The sequence below is a fragment of the Apis cerana genome, linkage group LG11 (assembly GCF_029169275.1).
Source record: "Apis cerana isolate GH-2021 linkage group LG11, AcerK_1.0, whole genome shotgun sequence".
Classification (NCBI taxonomy): domain Eukaryota; kingdom Metazoa; phylum Arthropoda; class Insecta; order Hymenoptera; family Apidae; genus Apis; species Apis cerana.
This window is the reverse complement of record NC_083862.1, coordinates 4,135,463-4,158,655: the sequence shown is the minus strand read 5'-3', so window position 1 is coordinate 4,158,655 and position 23,193 is coordinate 4,135,463. Positions and strand designations below refer to the sequence as shown.

The following is a 23,193-nucleotide window of genomic DNA, read 5'->3' as shown; positions in this document are numbered from 1 at the left end:
TTTTTAATAAAATATTATTTTATAACAAATATATTTATTGAACTAATATAATAAATTTATTTTCAGCAAATATTATATTTTTTTTAATACATATTTAATATAATAAAATTTTTTTTTCTGACAATGCTTAATCAATATTTAATTAAAAATATTTGATACAAATATTATACGAAATATTTTAATATCAATTTTAACTACGATTGTTTTAAAATCGAAGTATGTTTGTCACCATGATATGATTCAGAAGACATAATATAGTACATTTTCAATCTTTATATTCTTTGATATCTACAATCAATTTTTGTACGTACGATGACAAGTTTTGTATATTTTAAATGTGTAAACAATAATATTTTTTGATATAAGAGAAAATTAAATATTTTTATAATTACATAAATAATTTTTTAATAATAGATAATTATTAATCTATTTTATTTTCCAGTATTAATAAAATGTATTTTTATAAAGTTATTATTTGTAGATAAAACATGGCAAAAAATTCTTTATCGGAACAATTTTCCTTAAAATGGAACAATTTTTCTAATAATTTAACATCCGGTTTTCTAAATCATTTTACTGAAAATGATCTAGTTGATGTTACACTTGCAGTTGAGGGTCAGTTGTTACAAGCCCACAAATTGATTCTTTCAGTATGTAGTCCATATTTTAAAAATATATTTAAGGTACATAAATATTATTTTTCATATTTAAAATGTTATAATACATATATAAAATGTAATACATATCTATAAGTAGTAATTGCTTAGAAAAGAACTTCTTAGAATTACTTTGTAGGAAAATCCTTGTCAACATCCAGTCATTATCCTCAAAGATATGAAATATGCTGAAATTGAATCATTGTTAAAATTTATGTACCAAGGTGAAATCAATATTAATCAAGAAGATTTATCTACATTTTTAAAAGTAGCACAAACATTACAAATAAGAGGATTGACAACAGAAGATACAAGTAGCACATCATTTGATAATTATGACCAATTAGATGCTGATTCTTCTTTTACTCAAAATATTGTTCAATCAAATTTGGCTTCAATAAATGAGATTTCCAAAGATGTAAATATGATAGATAGAAGAAAAAGATCCCATGATATAACAAAAAAAAGTTGCAAAAAGAAAAAACAAGATGCATTATTAACATCAGAGAATATTCACAATGCATCTAATAAAAAAGTAAATAATGATAATCAAGAAGTTTTATTTTTAATGAATAATGAAAACAATGATACAAATGATACCATAGATGAAGAAAATATTTCTACTTTAAAAAGCAATAATGATAAAAATGAAGATACTACTTTAGTATATTATCCTTTTCCTTTGGATATTGAAAATTCACAAGAAAATTCAAGTGAACAAGGTAAAAAGAGTAATTTAAAATTAAAATAATTTGTTTTAATTATTTAATTATAGATAATAAATTAAATAATTAATTAATAATATTATGATATTATGATATTATTGTAACATTTCAGATGTTGAACCCGTAATTTATAGACTTTCTGCACGAGGTCGACCACAATTAGTGCATGAAGGTTATGTTTATAACTTAACATCTCGCTCCGAGGGTTTAAATAGATCTCATTATAGATGTGCTGAACAACATCGTGGATGTAAAGGTAAATGTGCAGTTATTGCTGAAAGATTTATGCCTACAGGTGTACATGATCATAATCACCCACCTGGATATCAATCAGAACATGATTATAGAAAAAAAAAAGGTTTAGATGTAGATACTTCTTAAATCATAAATATTTCAATTTATAAATATAGAAAAAAACATTTTATTATTTTGTTATTATAATTTCAATAAAAATGAAAAATACTATTCAAATAATATTGACACAAAATAATATATAACAATAGTTTTTCATAATAAATATAATATTTTTAAATTAGAAAATATTGTTTTCTAATTTTGCAATAAAAATTAGTTAAAATATTACAATAGTTGATAAAAATATGTGATTTCTATTGCAAAAGTTATAATCATAACTATATATAAAAATAATTTATGTAAATCATTATATTTTAATTAACTGTGATGCACTTTTTTAAGATATATAAAGGAAAATATTTTAAAAAATGTGATGTGAACACATTCCATTTAGTATTATATTTGCATTAAAGTATTTAATTTATACTAAAAGTATATCCTACTAAAAGTATAAATTAAATAAAAGTACCAAATAAAAGTATTTAATTTATACTATATGTTTACATATAGAATATTATTTTTCATGTAATAAATATAATTGTTATATAATAAATATAAATATAATTGTTTTTTATAACATATACATAAATGTAAACATGTATGTATATATGTACATATGAATTGAATGTTTTACTTATTTACATTTAGGTTATATAAAAATAATTTTTATATAACTTATCAAAGAATAATAAATTTTTTAATATATAAAATAGAAATTAAACAAATAACATCATTAATAGTATAAAAAATATTAAAAATTGTAAAAAAATTTATTTTTATACTATTTCATAAATTTTCTTTTTTGAATTGAAAAATAATTATTAGAATTAATGTGATGATTATAAATCATTCAATTTATAAGAAATTGATTTTATAATTTTATCTGTAAAAATTTATAAATATATAAAAAATATAGAAATAATGCATTTTTCATAAGCTTAGAAAAATTGTATGAACAATATTGGTTAAAACAAAAATTAAATAATAAGAAATTTGTTTCACAATTTTGCTCAAATCTATCTCACATCCATGAAATTCATTTATTCGAACTGCATGTTTATTTTTAATTAAAACATTAATGTCGTCTAGCCATCTTCTTTTCCAACTTCCGTTGTTTCTTCTCACTAACCTCAGGTTGTTCTGGAGCTGGAGCAAAAAACCATGGAGCTAATATTTGTTTCCATAGCATCCAACCTCCTCTTAATGGTACCTATTATAATAATTCAATGTAAATATTTTATTATCTATTTAAACATATTATATAAGTAAAAAATTGAGAGAAATATAAGAAATGAACAAATTATTTTAAATTGTTTTATAATTTATAAAAGTATATTATTTTATAATCATATTATTTATTTATTTCATTAAGTATACTTACAAGAAGCCATAGCAACCAAAAATAATTTGATATGAGAGAAAGTACTTGTACTCCAGAAGTTAATATAATTAAATCTTTTATATGTCTAAAATATGAAATGAAAAAAAAAATGTTATTATATTTAACAAATTTGTTAATATATAATAAAGTATTATATTATTTAGAAATTATTAAAATATTTTGTGATATTTACTCTGCTATACCTCCTTCCATATTAAGATCAATTCCAGAATCTAAAAGCTGACCAGATTCTGAATATGTTGCATGTGCTATATATTTCATAAATTGATAACTTCCTATATATATAATTCCAGAAAATATGGTTAATGTCTGTAATTATAATATAATATATTATAATATAGTATAAGATGTTGAAAAACATGCATATTATAAAGATAAAAATAATATTTCAAATATGAAACTTACTGTTGCTAATGTTGTAAAATTAAAAAATAACATTGTAACCATAAAGTATATTCCTATTGCCCCAATAATCATATTCTGATAAAAATTCAATGTTGTTTTATTCTCTTCGACTATTTGTTTTGCTCCTTTAGTTGCTACTTTAGTTTTTTTAGTCTAAAAATATAATAAATGTCATTATTTATTATTTATTTTATTAAAATTAAAAAATTAAATTTAATAGTATTAAATTTATTATTTAATAATATATTATAAATTATTATATGAAAATAATTATAAATTCAGAATGGTTAAGTGATAATAAAAAAAAAGAATAATATTTTGAGTAATAATTAAATAACTTACCGTCATTTTATTTATAAATTATAGTATATAAAATATTTAATATTCTAATAGTTTAATTAAATAATATTTATTATTATTATTAATATTTAGTATATGACACAAATTTAATCTTATTAAATATATATTCAAAAACACTTAAGGTTTGTTGAAGCCACGTGAAAGATGTCATATAATAAAAGTCTCTAGGTTAACATTCTGTAATTCATAATTTAGTATAAATTCTTAAATTTTGATAGTCATCATTTATTGTATTTTTAATTGTTTAAAATTTCAAATTTTAATTCTTTTTATTAAATTTGTATAAATAATGCGTGAAAAAATGCAATAAATTTCTTAAAATTAAAATTATATTGTGTTGATTAAAATTTACAAAATTCATATTGACATAAAAATAAAAAAAATTATCAATTTATAATTTTTATTGAAATATTTCTTAAAATTTTATCAAATTTATGTAAATATAAAATACAAATTTTTAATTATATATTAAAAATTATTAATATTTCTATTTTGATGTTATTTTTTCGAAATGCAATTTTATTTTGATATATTCTAATTAAATAAAGAAATTTTATTTCTGCAAAATAAAAATATTAATATATAAAAAACAGCTATTATATTTAATATTATGTTTATATATTTAATTATTATATTTAATAATTTTCTTATTTATTTTTCATTAATTAAGTAAAAAAAATAAAAAACATTATGTCACGTTATTTTTTATTTTATTATTATATATTTGAAAAATATAAAATTAAATTAAATTTAAATATTATATTATTTAATAAAGTTTTATTGAAAAGAAATATATATTAAATATTAGATATTTACAATATATATATATTGAATTTATTTATTTATTATTATTTCAATTTGAATTTAAGTTTCATTTAAATATATTATATTGTTATATATATATTTATAATTTTCAATTAAGTTTATTTTATTTTTATTAAATACTTAAAAACATGTTATATAAAGATATTTTTTTAATCTATTCATTTTATAGTTTTATTAAAAATTTTTAAATATTATTATTAGTACTATTATCCTTTAATTTATTAGTAAAATAGGTTATACTATAATATAATATGTGGAATTAATATAATAATATATAATAATAATTTATATAATAATTTACACGATCTTAATATAAAAACACGTGATATATCTATGTCAGAAAGAGAATGAAAAAATCGAATGACGCGTTAGTAGTAAAATGTATCAGAACGAATCAAATTGAAACGATCAACTAAAATTTTAATCTCTAATAATTTTGAGCAAAAAAATTTTAGTAAAATTATTGGACATTAATTAAAAAATAAAATAATTATATCTTTAATATATAAAATAAAACAATTGGAAAAAGTTAATCCCATAGATTGAAATGCTATTATCGATCAAAAAAAAATAATTCTAATTTTCATCAAAAGAAATCACCGGTTTAAAATGTACATTTTATAATCAATAATGATATTCTTTGAATTTAGAAAATCTTATAAGTTTTGTTTTATTATTTTCCGAAGGAGAATTCAAGACTATATAATATTTCACGGTAATCTTCAAAGAACAAAACACTAAAAGGCATAGTAAATATATTCCTGTCATGACTTCTTTTCCTTCCTACTATTTTAATACAATATAAAATAATATAGATTTTTTAATTTATATTTCTAAAATAATTTTTTAAAATATTGCTATCATGTTTTTAAATAAAAATTTTTATTTTTTTTATATATAATTTAATTATTTAATTATTTAATTATTTTTTATACATAATTTCTGAAGATAATAAAATTGCAATTATCATATTATTTTTAATTTTTAATTTTTAATTTTTCATATGTATAAATATTTTTACATTGTATGAAACTTCGTATTACTTTAATTTGTAATGTTATTTAATTTTTTATAATCTTATTAATATTTTGTTTTAATTTTTATTTAATTATAATACATTATAGATATCAATGTATTTTAGGTTTCCTATGCTGTGAATTTATAATGTGATCAGAATTTATTTTTATTCCACAAGATTATGACTATAATCATGTAGAATTTAGTATAAAGAAGATGATGCCTCATTTTGTAGCTCTGACACCCATAAGAAGAAGATGTTTAATCATACTTTCAATAGTATTAGTACCATGCGCCATTCTAAATCTTTTATCACCATCAGAGTTGCATGAAGAAACAGTTTTGCAAAATAGTATTGCAGAATTACAAGCTAAATTGGAACATTTACATGCTAAATATGTTACAAGTCAAGAAGAAATAAATTTATTGTCACATCAATTATTGCAACTAATAGAAAACAATCACATTTTGCCAGATCTTCAATTTCTACTTAACAATGTTACATCAAATGTGACCAATATAAAATTACCATCAATATATAATTTTCTTCCTCATTTTTTAAATGATCCTAATAGTCTACGACCAGCATTTGTACAGACTAAAGGCCGTAGTGGAGTTAGTATGGTCCTAGGTGTTCCAACAGTTAAAAGAGAAATACAGACTTATTTAATGGCTACACTTAAGAATTTATTGGATCGTATGAATCCTATGGAAACAGCAGATACTTTAATTATTGTGTTAATTGCTGAAGTAAGTACCTATAGGTTGCTTTGTTTAACACCACATTATAATATACTATAACATTGAGATTGAAGATAAATAAAAAATATTTTTATAAAAGTTATTTGATAAGTTATATTACATATTTTTATAATGCTGCTATATATATTATTCAATTTTTGACTAAATTTTTCTAATATAGAAATAATATTAATATTATAGCAAAGATACATTTATAAATTAAATTTACAATGTTGAAATATTAATTAAAATATTATTATGTTGAATATTATTATTGTCATAATACTAAATAAAATATATAATGATATTATTTTCAAAATATAAAATATATACTTTTATTATAAATTTAAATATTTGTTTTTTGTATCAAGATATTATACAGATTTTTTGATGTTTTAAAAGCACTTGAAACACTTGAATGATTAGAAATAATAGAAATTTGAATTATAAAGAAAGATAAGGGAAAAAAGAATATTTGTTTATTGCTTAATGCCCAAACAATATCATTAGTTAATCAATATCGCTAATTAATGAAGTTATATAGGATTTAATAAATAATAAACTTAACTTTTGGATTCTAATTAATTTATGATTTTTTATTATATTTAATAAATTTATGTGATAAATTTTTAAGTTGATCTCAACATACGTTTTTATATCATAAATTAAAAATTTTATTTAAAAAAATAATTTCATCTTGAAATTTTTTCTATTTTTAAATACAAAATAAATATTTATACAAATATCATATAATATGCTATATAATATCTTTATATTAAAATTGTAGAAATTACAATTATTATAAAAATATCTTTTTATTTTTTATTAAATTGTTTTTATTAAATTTCATACTTGAAATATCTTATTCTTTTCAATTGAATAAAAAAATTTGTATAAATATGAATATTTATATTCATATATTCATATAAGTATGAATATTTGATAATATATATATTAAATATTAACGCAATTTTAATATTTTTATATATTATTTTTATATATTTTTACAGACAGATTTGGAATATGTAACATATATTGCAAAACAAATTGAAGTTCAGTAAGTTATATTTAAAAAATTAATTGTATTCTTCATGTTATTTCTTAATATATTTAATTAATTTATTTTTCATTTAGATTTCCAGTTGAATTTGAGGCTGGTGTAATTGATGTGATATCCCCATCTATATCTTATTATCCAGATTTATCTAAATTACGTGATACTTTAGGTGATGATCATCAAAGAGTAATTTGGAGATCAAAGCAAAATTTAGATTTTGCATTTCTTATGTCATATGCTCAGACAAAAGGAACATTTTATGTACAATTAGAAGATGACATATTAGCCAAAAAAAATTTTATAACAACAATGAAATCTTTTGCATTACAAAAAATTGCAACTAAAGAAAATTGGTTTGTTTTGGATTTTTGTCAATTGGGATTTATTGGTATGTTGTTAATAAATTAATTATTAAAAATATTTCTGAATTTTATATTTATGATTTTTTTTTTTTAGGAAAATTATTTAAATGTGCAGAATTGCCATGGGTGATTCAATTTTTTTTAATGTTTCATAATGATAAACCAGTTGATTGGTTATTAGATCATTTAGTATCAACTAAAGTTTGTAGTCTTGATAAAGATAGTGTAAGTTATTACACTTAATAATGAATAATAAAAATAAAATGTAATAATAAAAATAAATTAAATAGAAATGCATTTTATATATTTATGTCTATAAATGTCATATATATTTCAGAAACATTGTAAAATGGCTAAAGCAGAATTATGGGTTCACTATAAACCTTCTCTTTTTCAACATATAGGAACACATTCTTCATTAAAAGGAAAAGTACAAAAATTAAAGGTACATCAAAAAAAAAAATAATTATTTTTGTATTTTTATATATTTTATATATTTTATAACTATAATATATAAAACTATATTATATAATATATGTTATGTTTAGGATAAACAATTTGGAAAAATAACATTATATTATGCACATGAAAATCCAGAAGCAATAGTAGAAACACAAATCAAACCATACAAACAATATACATTACAAAAGGCCTATAAAGGTGAATCATTTTTTTGGGGTCTTTTGCCACAACCTGGAGATCATTTAAAATTTAAATTTTCTCATCCTATTTTTATAAAAAGGTATTTTAAACATATATGATATTTTAAGTAACAAATAATTATAATGTCATTATATACAATTTTTATAATATAGGTACTTATTTAGAAGTGGCAATCCTGAACATCCATCTGATAGATTTTATAATACTACAGTAGAAATATTTACAAAAATATCTGCATTTATGAATAGAAATAATAATGATATTACAGAGGATGGTTATATTATTATAGGTATATAATTATATTATTATATATACTTATATTATTATAGGTATATAATTATATGATGAATATGAATTATTATGAAATTAGGGAAATTTGATGCACTTGGGATTGCTCAAGGAACAGTAGATCCAAAGTTAGGAAAAATATCAATACTTCGTTTAACTGTACACAGTGAAAGTGAAAATTGGGCCATTTTATCGGAGGTAATGTTTATTAATAAAAAATATTTTTAAAAGATATAATAAATAAAATTTAAATAGATTTTTATATTTATTTATTTATTTATTTACTTATTTTTTTATTTTTTTATTTTTTTTTTGTTTAACAGATTCACATAGTTGAAGATCATCCTAGTTGACCTTCAGAAAAAATATTTCGAAAATTTTTTCGACATTATTCACAGGGATAAAAAAGATAAGTTAATTATTAAATTATTTTTAGTTTTATTTTTATGTCATTGTGTTTTGATAGATTATAAATTAAAAATTATTTTTCACCGTCCATCATAAAATATCACTTAAACATTTTTATCAAATATAATTTTGATCTAATCATAAACTAAATATAAAAAAAATTTTATCTTTAAAAGAATCTCATTATTGTATAATATAATAATATAAATTAGGTTTTTTATTAGTAAAATATAAATATTATTTTTTTTCTAAAATCAGTTTTAGAGCAATTTATGAAATATTTGACCAATTTTACCAATTTCTAATCGAAACCGTACCTGCATAGTCAATATATGTTAATTCATTTATTAAAAGACCACTTATAATTTTATGTATTTTTATAAGTCTAAGAATCTTTTTTATAGTAATCTTTTGCACAAGGTAATTATGAATAAGAATTTCAATTATTTAACATGGCGATAGATATAAGTGCCAGACTTTTTTAAGAAACATCAACAAATAAGTGATTTATCTTTTTGTAAAGGAAAAAAATTGTTGAAAAATATATACATTTGTAATATATACATATGTGTAATTATGTTCAATTTATATATCTTCTGTAATATATTGTTGAAGATATAATTTTAAAATCTATAGATTCAGATATAGAATTTATACTGTTCTCATATATGTATTATTTATTTCATATAGTTTCACACACACACACACACACACACACACACACACACACACACACACACACACACACACACACACACACACACACACACACACACACACACACACACACACACACACACACACACACACACACACACACACACACACACACACACACACACACACACACACACACACACACACACACACACACACACACACACACACACACACACACACACACACACACACACACACACACACGTATATGTATTTTCATAAAAAATAAAATATATTTTTTTGAACATTAAGATATAATTTTAAATAGAACTGTAAGTACTGTACATTATTAAAAAATTATAATTTTTTAATAATAATTATTATATAATATAATAAAATTAAATCAATTAAAAATTAATTATCTTTTTATAAAAATTATTCTATTTCTGGAGATAATTATATTCTTAATGAAACATGAACTCTATATGGCTTAGGACTAATAGTAGTTCCATCAATAAAATGTTCTATTGTTGGTTTTTCCCCGGGTATTTCGGAAAATGTAAATGCTTGCAACAATGTAGTAGCTATAATAAATATGTTGGTTTTTGCTAAATTTTCCCCCATACAGCGATGTTTTCCTATGATAGTAAAACATCAATATTAAAACATTAATCAATTATATAAAATTAATTTTATTTTATATTAGTATATATACCTGCACTAAATGGAAGAAATCTAGATGGTGTAACAATGTTACCACTTCCGTCTATGAATCTTTCTGGTCGAAAGTTTTCGGGATCACCCCATGATTCATCCATTAATATTCCATTGAAATTTGTTATAATTATTGTATTCTAGAATAATGTCAATTATATTATTAGTTTAGTTTAATTATTTTATATCCAATATTTCATTATTAAATATTTACTTTTGGTATTTTGTAACCTGATATTTTAGTATCTTTTTGTACTCTATGGGGTAGATTCAAGGATCGGCCTACAAACATCCTTAAAGATTCTAAGACAATAGCATTCATATATGTCATTCTAAAATAAAATAAATATTATATGCAGAGGATATTAATTAACTATTAATCTGTTTACAAATTTTTTGACTTACTTTGCTTTGTCTTCCGCAGTTGGAAGTTTATTGCGTCCAATTACTCTGTCTATTTCTTCGTGTGCTTTCTTCTGGACATGTGGAAACAGAACTAAATACAAGAAACAAAAGCCAAGAACTTTAGATGTAGTTTCTGAACCTGCCATGAATAAGTCCTCGCAAATGGCTATCAATTGAGGCTCTGAAACATCTCAGTATAGGTACAATTGATATAACTTAAATTTTAAAATACTGTAATGTTTAGATACCTGAAAATGTTTTGCCATAATTTTCAGAATTCAAAATAGTTAGATATATATCTATTAAATTTCCAGGTGAGTCCAAATTAAAAGTATTTTTATGATTATTCACTTCATCCTATAATTACATTACTTAATTTCTTTTATTCAATTGATTTAACATAGATAATAATAGCTTACTTTGAAAAATTTCCAAAGTTCTTCATGAATTTTTACAAATGATTTGTACCCAGATATTTCTGGTGCGATGAATCTTAATAAAGGAAAATGACTAAATGGTGCGCCTAACATGTCAATTTCATTAAGAATTACTGACAGAATCCGTTGAAAATAAATTAACTGCTTGTCATCAATATTGTACCTGAATTTGATATATCGAGTATCAATTTGTTATTTTATCGTTATAGAAAATTATTTGATTCTTTAATGAATTTAGATTGAAATAAATAGTAATATATAAAATATAAAATATATAAAAATAATAGAAAATGAACAACCTTTTACCAGTTAGCATTTTCCACAATGAATTAAGCACCGTAATTCCAAAAATATTATGCATTGAAATTATCGTCCCAGATTGAGATTGAGTCATATTATTTTCTGTATATTCATTAGCATTCATGTATAAATCTGAAGCTTTTAATTCTTTTTCATTGATTATGTAATTGTTTATTAACTTTGTTTCATCTTTTTTGTTCTTTTTAACTAATTTATATATTTGTCCATCATTAAATTCATTATTATTACAATATATTTTAGATTTGTTAATTTGAATATTATGTTCATCATTGATTAATTTTTTTATGTATTCAACGAGTGATTGACTCTCCTCTATTATTATTGACATCATACTTTGTCGACCAAAACCGAAATCACGGAGATGCTTCAATACGAATTTTCTTTGTTCATTCCATAAATTTCCATCAACGAGGAGTAATCCTTAAATCGAAGAAATACAAATATAATTGATTAAATAAAATTAAACATTTGGATGAAATTTAAGAAGAATTACCTCTTTTCTAATTTCAATGATTTCTTGAAATCTCAATATGTTAGGAAATGTTTATAAAATTTTAAACTTTTTTCTATATAAAACTCGGCAATTGATTTTAGTTTTCGAAATATTTATAAAAAAATAATGCTATTATTACATTAAATTTTATCTATAAATATATATTTGTGATTATTTATATATACATGTATGTAAATGTATACATAAGCATAAGATTACTATTTATCTTTTGTTATTTATTCTATCTTATATAAATATATATTACATGAATATTGCAACATTTTATTAGAAACATTAACTCTGTTATTAAAATATATAAAGTATTTTATTAAAAAAATTCTTCAAGGATGGACCCAATTTTTTGATTTTTTTAATATGAAAAATTGCAAAATTTACACTAAGAATTATAATCAGAATTATACTTTCATTAATTGTTATTATTGTTACAACTGATATATTTAAAAAACATCTTACAACAATGTATAATTTATCTTATCAATAATTATTCGGAATAAGGGAATCCTCATTGATTTTGATAATTTTTGATATATTATAGAGAATAAAATTTTGAATTTTTTCCTTTACACATTACTATTGCCTAGTTTTGGATTTTGAAATATTTGCAAAAAAAAAAAATTGTTGCTATTTTATAGAATTTTTCTTATACATACATCTATGTGCATAAATCAATGGTTTCCACTTATCTATTATTTCTATAAATATATTGTAATAAATTGTACTACGTCTTTATAATCTATGGTGGGCTAAAATTAACAATAAAATTAAAATTATAATGATAAGATAACAAAAATGATGCTAATATTTATTGTAACTTCAATCATTTCGGTCGCCTAAGAATTATTTTATATTTTATTTTTATTCTGCAAATCTAAACAAATGTCTAAATTTGGCATTACATTTAAGATATTTTGAACTCATAATCCATGAGTAAGTAAATTAGTTCATTTGTTATATGCCTTAATTTACTATCATCATATGTTTATGTTAATAAAAAATAAGTGACGATCTCATGCTTATGCATACGCAGTCACATATATGTGTACAAAAAATTCTATGCAATAGTAGCAATTTTTTTTGTAAATATTTTGAAAACTAAGGCCGAACGGTAGGAAAATGCAAAGGAAAAAATTATTCAAAATATTGATTTTTGCAACATAAAATTAAAAAATCATTAAAATCAGCAATAATCTTTCTATTCCAACTATTATTATTTTATTCTTTAATAAAATTGATTTTTTCATTAATGGTTTTCGACGGCTTGAGTTTTCAAAAATAATAATCTTGTTAATGATGTTTTTTTTCTACAACTTATTACTAATATTATTTGGAGATTGAATGATCGTAAAATATTTAATAATATTAAAACATGAAAAATCTCCTATTAATTAAAGTATCTTTAGGATCTCGATTAAGTTAGTTTATTTTTTTTTTTTGCTGGAAAGTGATTATAAGATTATACCTATCTAAGCTGAATCAACTTTATACATATTAAATCAAAGAAAATCAATCTTATATATATTATAAGCTCATCAATCTCTTTGCAATTATTGGTAAACTGTATGAAAATTAATTTACCATTTTAAAATGTCTTGTGAATAACAATTTGCTCATTAAATAGCAATTTGATTTTACTATATATCAACTAATAAAAATTAATCATTTGTCAGATAATTGATAATAAGATTTTTTTCGACTTATTTAAAATCTTTGACATCACTTGACAAAAAATTTTGCTTTTTAAAATAAAGAGATTTAATTTTATTTATCTTCATTAATTTTCTATTCAATTCTTTATTAATTGACAATCATAAGTCTATTTCTATTATTTATATTTCTCAAGCAAGTTTTCCAAAGTTGTATCTTGGAAAATCGAGTAAGAAATCTTTTTTTATATTACTTATTTACTGTACATTACAAGAATAAATTTCTAAACTCTGTACAATATTAAATATGATGATATAATGATACTAATATAATTCATTATATATGTTGAATGCCAGTTGATGTACTTATATATTTCTATATGCTATAAGTTAATAAATAGCAATTGTATTTTTATACTATTAACTTAAATGAACGTATACATGCATGCATAAATGAAATTCTATGCAATAGAAACAATTTTTGTTTATAAATATTTCGAAAACTAAAGTTATTGGCTATAAAAAAAATTATATTGTTCAAAATGATTTATATATGTTTCGGCTGTACTTTAGAAAAATATATGATATATATGATATAATGTTATAATTGACATGAAATTTGGAAAAATTTAGAGAAAGAATATATTCTAAATCTGAAATTTTAATTTCGATTATTTATTAATTTCCAACATTAATAAAAAACTTTCGTTACATTGAATTCTATATAGATAAATCTATATAGATAATTAATGCATTATATTACATAGACATTATTAACCAATTGTTTTCACACAGGATATTGTCATGTCATTATAATATAAAGTATATATCAATCAAAGTATATATAATATAAAGTATATGTCAATCAATATAAAGTATTTAATCACAATATATTCTAGAATATATAGCATAAAATCGATTATTTTAACTTTGATTGTACAAAAAATATTTTAATTCAGTATCAATTTAATATAAGAATATTTATTATTCCTTATTAATAATTATTATAATTATATATTTATTAATATATATATTTGTTATAACAAATTAGTAAAAATAATAACTAAATTTAAACTATTAAATAATATCTTCAGAATTATATCTTTTTCTATTGCCGTTGTAGATGAAATATTGACAATGATTAATGATTATTATTTATATCATTATCTTTTTCATTTTAATTTTACTGATCGAAAAATATTGAATTTCAGAATCCTATATTTGCTTCTTATGCATTATGAATATAGAAAAGATTAGGGCTATTAGATAAATTTTTCAATTTTTGATTTTTAATAAATTATGTGAGCAAAATATAATAGTTGTTATATTTAATAAGTTATATATTAGATTATATATATGATTAAATGATTAAAAATGACAATTGAACAATAATATTGATTTTTAATATTTTCCATGTTAATTAGGTTATATGATATACATTTCATAGCTAAAGAAACTAAAATTTTGAAGAGGGAAAAAGTCTAAATATAAAATTTTAGTTTTGAGTCTTTATTATTTATTAAGTATTTTCGAGATATCAATAAAAAATTTGACATAATATTGAATTAATAATTGAATAATATGAATGAATTATCCACAGTGCGATCTATTATTTCTTAATATATATGTGTATATATTCTTTAACATTATTTTTAAACATATCGTATTCAAAATATAACGATAAATGTAACGAATAGATCAATCGAAAATCTTTCTTATGGATTTTGATGAAAATTCCTTATTATAATTAAAATAATAAATTTAAAGGATTCGTAAAACGCGAAAGATATTTTGAGATATTTTAAACGTATCATAATCTATAAGATTTAAATATTAATATTTTTGATCGATCTACTTAATCGTTATACACGTTTTGAACATCAAGAAAACAATAAACAGGAAATATGCTTTATAGAAACAAATAATTGTAATATTGATACATATATTGCCAAAAGTATATAGTTAGTCTAAGTATAATTAGAATTTAATTATATTAAATGATATTAAAATTTTTTATTAATTTTAAAAACTAATAAAGATTCCAAATTTTATATTTAAAATTATATTTAAAAATACTTCCTTCTCTTACTCTTTAAAATTTCAGTTTATTATATCTTATTATATCTGAAGTTAAAATTTTTAATTTGGTCAGAATATATATTACACTTTATCCTAATTTTTGATTAAAAAGAAATAATTGGCTAAGTTACTTTTTTCTATTATGTTTATATTATTATATATATAATATATATTTATATTATATTATATTTCTACATAAATATAATATTATTAACAATTTGTTATTAATAATTAACCTATTCAATTAAATTCAATATTCTTTATTTATATTAAAGAAAAGTATTAATTTTGAACTATATATTTTTCCTGTCATAACAAATGACATATTGCATTAGGACAATCATCACATCGCGGATATTTTATATAAGAAACCATACATATATTAAAACCATTATTGTTATTATATTATCTACTATTTGACACTTGACAATTATGACTAATATTAAAAATAATTGTTTTTAGATAGAATTCAATGTATTTTTAGAAAGTTTTTTATTAATATTTTAGAAATTAATATCTAAAGCTAAAATTTTAGATTTGCAGTTCACTTCTCTCTTTTCTCTCCACTAAATTTTATATCAATCGCAAGCAAAAGAATATTTAAAAATTATTAAAATCGAAAAGGAGATAATTTTTTTATAACTTCATTAACATATAAGTTAAAAATGAAAGAATAAAAAGTAATATATTAATTGTCGTAAGTAGAGACTGAATAGTAGAGAGTGAATAGTGGAGAAGTGAATGATTGAATGAGTAAATAACTTACATAATTCAATGCAAAAAAAATTAGGATAATTATCTAAAAATTGGACTGCTTTACTGATTTTGATAATTTTTGAGTATGTTGTAGATAATAAGATTTTGAACAATTTTTTCTTAGCATCCGATTTCAATTTTTGAGATATTATTTGATAATATCTATTATTATTTGAGATATTATTTAATAATATCTAATATTATATATATATATATATATATATATATATATATGACCAAAAATATATAAATTTATTGTTTCTACAAATAAATTATAGCGATTATTCATTCAAAATATATAACAGATGGATTAATTAGAAAGTTATATATACTTCCTTATAGATTATGATGGATTAAAATATTTTATCTAAATTATATTTAAGTCAATCAAGTTTGGATGACTGAAATTATCGCTTTAAAATGATCAAAATTATAATAAACTCTCAAATAAATAGTAATAATGATATTACTTGGAATTTCAATGATTATAATTTTAATCATTCAAAAATTGTTTTATTTTCATAATTTGCAAATTCGCAAAATATTTGGATTGAGGTATTTTTATGATCTATGAAGAAATTTTTTGATCAATTAATTTAATCAATTCATTATATATTTTGAATGCCAGCTGCATATATAGAAATAGTAGATAAGCATATGTTTATATACATATTATTATATAGACGAAATTTTATATAATAGTAATTTTTTGCAAATATCTCAAAGAATAAAAATGGCCAATAATTATATATATAAGAAAAAATTATTCAAATTTTTGTCCTCTAGAAAATCATTAAAATTAGTGAAAAAATTTTCAAGAATTTTTTAAACAATTATCAAAATTAGTCATTTCTAATTTCTTAAACAAATTTTTTAAAAAGAAAATTTAGAAATTAAAATTGAATATTACCTCTATTAATGCCGCCTGTTCTTTTGTCATATAATATACCAATTGGTCTTCCATCACAATCTTCATTAGAGAGCATCGATTTTATGCTTTCATAATCATTTAATACCACAACATGATTTATTCCAATTTTCATTCCGATTATTGGTCCATATTTCTTGCTCAAAACAGAAAAAGTTTTGAACAAATAATGATTTTTTTTGCGTAAACTAGAGAATTCTAAGGCGCAGCCCAAAATTGGCCACCATTTTGGACCTAAAATTTTTAGAAATAATGTAATTATTTTTTATTTGTTTTATACTTCTTAAAAATTTTTTAATATAAATTTTAATTAATTATTTTTAATTAATTATTTTTAATTAATTATTTTTATTTATTAATTTTTTAATATAAATCTTAATTAATTATTTAATTATTATTATTAATTAAATAGTTAAACTTATCATCTAATTAGTTACAATTAATTTAACATCTAATAAAAATCTTTGCTTTTTCTCAGAATTAATATTGATTTTTGAAAAAAATTAATTTTAAAAAAGTTATAATTAAATTTTTCAATTTTGTTTTGTGTTTTGTGTTTTAGCAATAATAATAGTTCAATTCTTGATACAAAGTGATTCTCCTGGATTTATTTTTCTTTCTTATTTCCAATAAAGATGACATAAATTAATTATTAATTAAATTAATAACTTAAGTTATAGTTATTAGATTATAAATATTTAAATATGTTTAAATAATGATCAAAGTTAAAAAATATCAAAAATTATAAAATCATTTTTATTTTCAATATAAAAGTGAAATAGTTTGACAGTCATGACCAAAAGTAGAACAGTAATCATGCTAATAACAAAAATTTTATATTTAAGATTATTAAGTTATATTTAACATTATATATCAAGTCATAATAATTTTGCTTATCCAAGTTAAAAACGCTGATGACCATTCCAAGTATCGAAATTATAGCTAAGCTATCCTCAGTTATTGAGTATTATGTCGTTTATTAATTTATTTCGTTTCTATATTAAAAAAAAAAAAAAATAAAGAAAAAAAAGAATTTGTATTTAAATGGTTTTCTAAAAAAAGTTTGCTCGATCATGATTAAATTTTTTCTTAAAATTTTAATTTTTGAAATTAATTGAAAAATAATATATTTTTAGTATTCTTTTATTTTTAATCATTATTTAAATTATAAATCTAATCTTTAAAATAAATCTATCTAATCTTTATAACTATTTATGTCATTTTTATTCGGAATAATTCTTTGGATTATTTCGTGTCAAGAAAAAATTGAACTATTATTGTAAAAGCACAAAATACTTCCAAAATTGAATATAATTTTTTTAAAATTGATTTTTAAAAAAAAATAGATTCTTGAGAAAAAATAATTTGCAAAGATTTACATTTATTATATTACAATCTATAAAAAATGTTTATTGAAAGTTATAAAATCAAAAAAAAAAATTTTAAGATTTATAGAATAATATATATTAAATATAGAGTATTAATTTATTTACGGAACATTTTTGAATTTGATTTGATTTTAAAATAAACAAAGAATTCTAAAAATAAAAATATCAAGTGAAATATTGTTAATTTAAGTTTCTAGTTATAATAAATTAATATATAATAATTTTTATGTACAAAATTTTATTTTATTTATTTTACAATAATTTAAGAAATGACGTATATTGTCATAATTTTATATTATTTTAGATTATTTCATATTATTTTGTCAATTTTTTGTTTCCATAAATTTCAAATTTAATAATTAATTTAATTAATAATTTAACTTACCGATTAACTTTTTTTTCATCAATTTGAATATATTGGAATATTTTGACTTTATATATAATTGACCGTCGGCTTTTCGAATTATTTGTAAAATATTTTTGATATACATTGAATTCCGTCCATATAGGATCGTAAATGTATATGCATCAATATAGAATCATAAAAAATTGTTCAAAATGATATTTTTTACATCATATTTTATTATATTTATTATTATATTTCATTAAATATTATATTATATTTTATTAATATATATTAAATTATTAAATACATATTGAATATATATTATATTATTTATTTATTCATATATTCATATTAATCATTAAAATTAATGATCATAATCATTAATATTCATTATTCGTATTTGTTTAATGAAAAATTATTCATATTCAATAATGAAAAATTTAATTGATCATTGAATGTAAAGTTCAATATTTTTAATCAATGTATAAAAAATTGTTTTTTTTTAATTTTTTTAAAATTCAAATTAATAAATTAATATTAAAATTATATATACGAAAGTTATTCTGCAGATTGGAAAATCTTATAATATCTTATTGAATTAAATAAATATTAATTTATTATAATATTATTAAACCAAATTAATCAAATAAACATTTAATAAAAAATTTTACAAAAGTGCATAATTTCCAATTTTATAAAAGTGCAATAAATTCCAAATATTATTTTTAATAACAAATTAAAAAATTTAATAAAAATTTAAAAATATAATTATATAAAAATTTAAACATATTATGATATGGTAACTGTGAAAATTTTACGTACTTACTTTGTTTAGTGAGGATAATGTAATGTCATATATTCTTGTTATATGGAAATTTATTGGATGAAATTGAGTCAATTTTAATAGTAGAGAGAATATTGTTTCTATCCAGCAATCTTCATTTTTCAAAATATGATTAAAATAAAAATTGCATTTCTCTATATTTACAATTTAAAAATAAAATAAAAATTAAATTTATTCAATTAAGAAATTTAAAAGTATAATCAAAAAGTATAATTTATAATTAAATATATATATTAATTATTTAATTTTCATCATTTAATTTTAAGAAACAAAGAAATTCGTTTAAAAATATAACTTAGAAAATATATGCTTTGTACTTAAAATTCATCTTTTTGCAGATTATATTCATTTTTTTTCAATCAAATTTATTCTTTTACTTTTGATTTGAAAAAATAATTGAATATAATTATTTTTTCTTATCAAAGATTTACGATCCGAAATGAACGTAGAGAGGAAAGAGCACAAACGTTTTTACAATTTTAAGAAAAATCAAAATTTTATTAAATTCCGAATCGTTAAAAATTTTTTTGAACCTGCAATTAATCACACAAATTTTTTTATAATTAAAAGAAATTTTTTAATCTTTGAAAATAAAAATAATAAGAACTAATTAAATTAGCTAATAACAACTAATAAAGAACTTTTTTGAATCTTCAGTTAAAAAAATAATTCTCAAATGTAAATAAAATTTAATAGAGACAAAATAGAATTTTAAATTCTATTAAACAAAATCTGTTAATTTCAAACAAATTTTTTTAAACTTAGAATATTTCAAATTTGATTAGGAATCTACTCTTACTAGTAAATGGTCAATAAAATATATTTAAAACTAAATAATAATCATATATATATATATATATATATATATATTCCTATACATATTTTCTTCTACAATTTTAATCTAGATTAGCATTATTTAGTATTATAATTGTTTATTTAATATGAAATATTTAATATTTTATTATATTTATTATATTTATTATAATTTTATATTATATTTTATTATATTATATTTATTAACATCATGAAAAAGTTCAGTTAAATTATATAAAAACAATGATCATCAGTAAGCAACAATATTGTGTTAAAAAAATTTTTAAATATTTCAAAACTAAAATCAAATGATAACAATAACATATATAAAAAAATTATTCAAAATAATGACATATTTTAAAATTATTAAAATTGGATAATTTTTTTTTTGTACAATTATCTTTCCATAAAAGCTTTTCAAATAATAAAAAATTGATATTATTTTTCATTTAAAAAATTCAAAAAGGACTTCTATTAGTCGTTTAAAAAAAAATTCTTGTACATCAGAAGATTAATTCTCTATTTAAAAAGAGAATAAAGTGAATATTTTGTTTTATTAATTTCTGAAGTTTGTGAGCTTTTGTAAATTAGAAATAAAAATAAACTAAGATACGATGAATTTTATGATGAATTTTAACTTGTTAATTTTATTTGATGAATATATTCATATTATCTTTCATTATTTTTTATTATATTAAAATTTTTCAATTGATAAACTAAAAAATTAAACTAAAAAAATTATTATCTCAAAAATTTTAATAAAAGTATTAAAATTTAAAAATATTTTTATTATAATTTTTGAAATAACAAGAAAATAAAACAAAGAATAATCAAATCAAAAACAAATTTTATATGAAGATATTTATTTCAAAAATATCATTTAAGAAAGAATAATATTTCTAATTTATGTTATTTTTTTCTTTTTTAATAAGAAAATTATGAATGTTTAATCTTGTTAAAAATATCATTAAATTTACATATTAAAATGATTGATTTTTTTAAGAAAATAATTAAAATTTTGTTTTAATTTATTTTGCAGCAAATGTTTTTGTTTTTGCATATATATATACAGTACATTAGTACATTAATATTATATATTTCTAAATTAAAATTATACAATTAATAAATTGAAATATATCGTTATTTAAAAAGATGGGGAATCAGTCATATAATATCATATAATTATATATATTAAGAAATATAAATAATATACATAATAAATATAAAATAATAAAAAATATAAATAAATATAATATACATAATAAATATATTATGTTATTAAAAAATATAGTACCTGGAGGATATCCTTTCGGTTTCTGCAAGCCAAGATATAGCAGCAATAATAGTAGTATTATACATAATATCATCATGGAAAACATTCTGCAAATACAAACAATCTATTAATTTTACAATTCCTTAAAAATTATTTCTTTATATATAAGTTTTAATTCAAATATTCAGATATTTAAAACTTAATATTAATATTAATATTTAAAACTTAAATATTTATTAATAAATAATGAATGAATAATGAATATAATGAATATCATATCGTCTACATTTTTTATTGTTTGACATCAAAATTAAAATTAGAAAAATATGAATTTTTTAAAATATATTTGCATAATTATATAAAATTATAATATAATGTTATATAATTAAGAGTAGCATTGAAAATCAAAAAAAACAAAACAAAAACTATGAAATAAAAATTAAATTAAATTAAGAAATGTAGTTCAATTAAATTATATTACAAAAATTAATAGTTTATAAATACTTACAATTTTTGTAATATCTTGAAAACATATTGAAAACATATTGATTTTAATATTTGATATCAACAGTATCAAATCTGCGTAATTATTATTATTAATTTGATTCCATCTTGTTAATAAAAAAACAATTTCATTTGAATCCATGTTTTAATTTATTAATTATATTTTAATATTTAATTATATTTAATTTATTATTACATTAATTTTTATTACATTTTTTCACTATATATTGCTCGCTAATTTTAGAATAATATATTAGAATAGAATATAATATAATACAATAATATAGAATAATTACAATAATAAA

The 23,193-nt window shown here is 18.9% G+C and overlaps 4 protein-coding genes across 9 annotated transcripts; 2 read left to right on the top strand and 2 right to left on the bottom strand.

Moving 5' to 3' along the window:
• Positions 1-146: 146 nt before the first annotated feature.
• On the top strand, positions 147-3,292 carry LOC108001234 (protein abrupt-like). Of its 3 annotated transcripts, none has more exons than XM_017062155.3 (4): positions 147-303; positions 482-650; positions 796-1,378; positions 1,494-3,292. In XM_017062155.3, the coding sequence occupies exons 2-4, from the start codon at positions 489-491 to the stop codon at positions 1,760-1,762; spliced, it is 1,014 nt and encodes a 337-aa protein (XP_016917644.1). In that variant the 5' UTR covers positions 147-303; positions 482-488; the 3' UTR covers positions 1,763-3,292. The 3 variants fall into 3 exon arrangements, with proteins under 3 accessions (XP_016917644.1, XP_016917643.1, XP_061937442.1); XM_017062154.3 differs by having other exon boundaries at positions 482-683; XM_062081458.1 differs by having other exon boundaries at positions 219-303; positions 469-683.
• Positions 1,779-5,163, bottom strand: LOC108001235 (transmembrane protein 208). 2 transcript variants are annotated; one of them, XM_062081459.1, is made up of 6 exons: positions 5,029-5,163; positions 3,885-4,079; positions 3,543-3,695; positions 3,310-3,446; positions 3,117-3,201; positions 1,779-2,945 (listed from the first exon to the last, which is right to left on the bottom strand). In XM_062081459.1, the coding sequence occupies exons 2-6, from the start codon at positions 3,888-3,890 to the stop codon at positions 2,811-2,813; spliced, it is 516 nt and encodes a 171-aa protein (XP_061937443.1). In that variant the 5' UTR covers positions 3,891-4,079; positions 5,029-5,163; the 3' UTR covers positions 1,779-2,810. The 2 variants fall into 2 exon arrangements, with proteins under 2 accessions (XP_061937443.1, XP_061937444.1); XM_062081460.1 differs by lacking the exon at positions 5,029-5,163 and adding an exon at positions 4,719-4,830.
• A 138-nt stretch (positions 5,164-5,301) lies between these two features.
• Positions 5,302-9,826, top strand: LOC108001232 (alpha-1,3-mannosyl-glycoprotein 4-beta-N-acetylglucosaminyltransferase B). 3 transcript variants are annotated; one of them, XM_062081453.1, is made up of 10 exons: positions 5,302-5,442; positions 5,869-6,494; positions 7,496-7,542; positions 7,620-7,930; positions 7,999-8,129; positions 8,242-8,349; positions 8,453-8,646; positions 8,720-8,856; positions 8,938-9,053; positions 9,179-9,826. In XM_062081453.1, exons 2-10 carry the CDS (start codon positions 5,961-5,963, stop codon positions 9,206-9,208), a joined length of 1,608 nt encoding a protein of 535 aa, XP_061937437.1. In that variant the 5' UTR covers positions 5,302-5,442; positions 5,869-5,960; the 3' UTR covers positions 9,209-9,826. The 3 variants fall into 3 exon arrangements, with proteins under 3 accessions (XP_061937437.1, XP_061937438.1, XP_061937439.1); XM_062081454.1 differs by having other exon boundaries at positions 5,331-5,471; XM_062081455.1 differs by having other exon boundaries at positions 5,339-5,476.
• Positions 9,827-9,878: 52 nt separating this feature from the next.
• LOC108001250 (methyl farnesoate epoxidase) lies at positions 9,879-22,553 on the bottom strand. Its single transcript, XM_062081452.1, has 9 exons — positions 22,406-22,553; positions 17,703-17,954; positions 11,779-12,220; positions 11,462-11,642; positions 11,291-11,399; positions 11,043-11,223; positions 10,852-10,969; positions 10,639-10,777; positions 9,879-10,561 (listed from the first exon to the last, which is right to left on the bottom strand). Exons 1-9 carry the CDS (start codon positions 22,488-22,490, stop codon positions 10,380-10,382), a joined length of 1,689 nt encoding a protein of 562 aa, XP_061937436.1. The 5' UTR covers positions 22,491-22,553; the 3' UTR covers positions 9,879-10,379.
• Between the last annotated feature and the right edge of the window lie 640 nt (positions 22,554-23,193).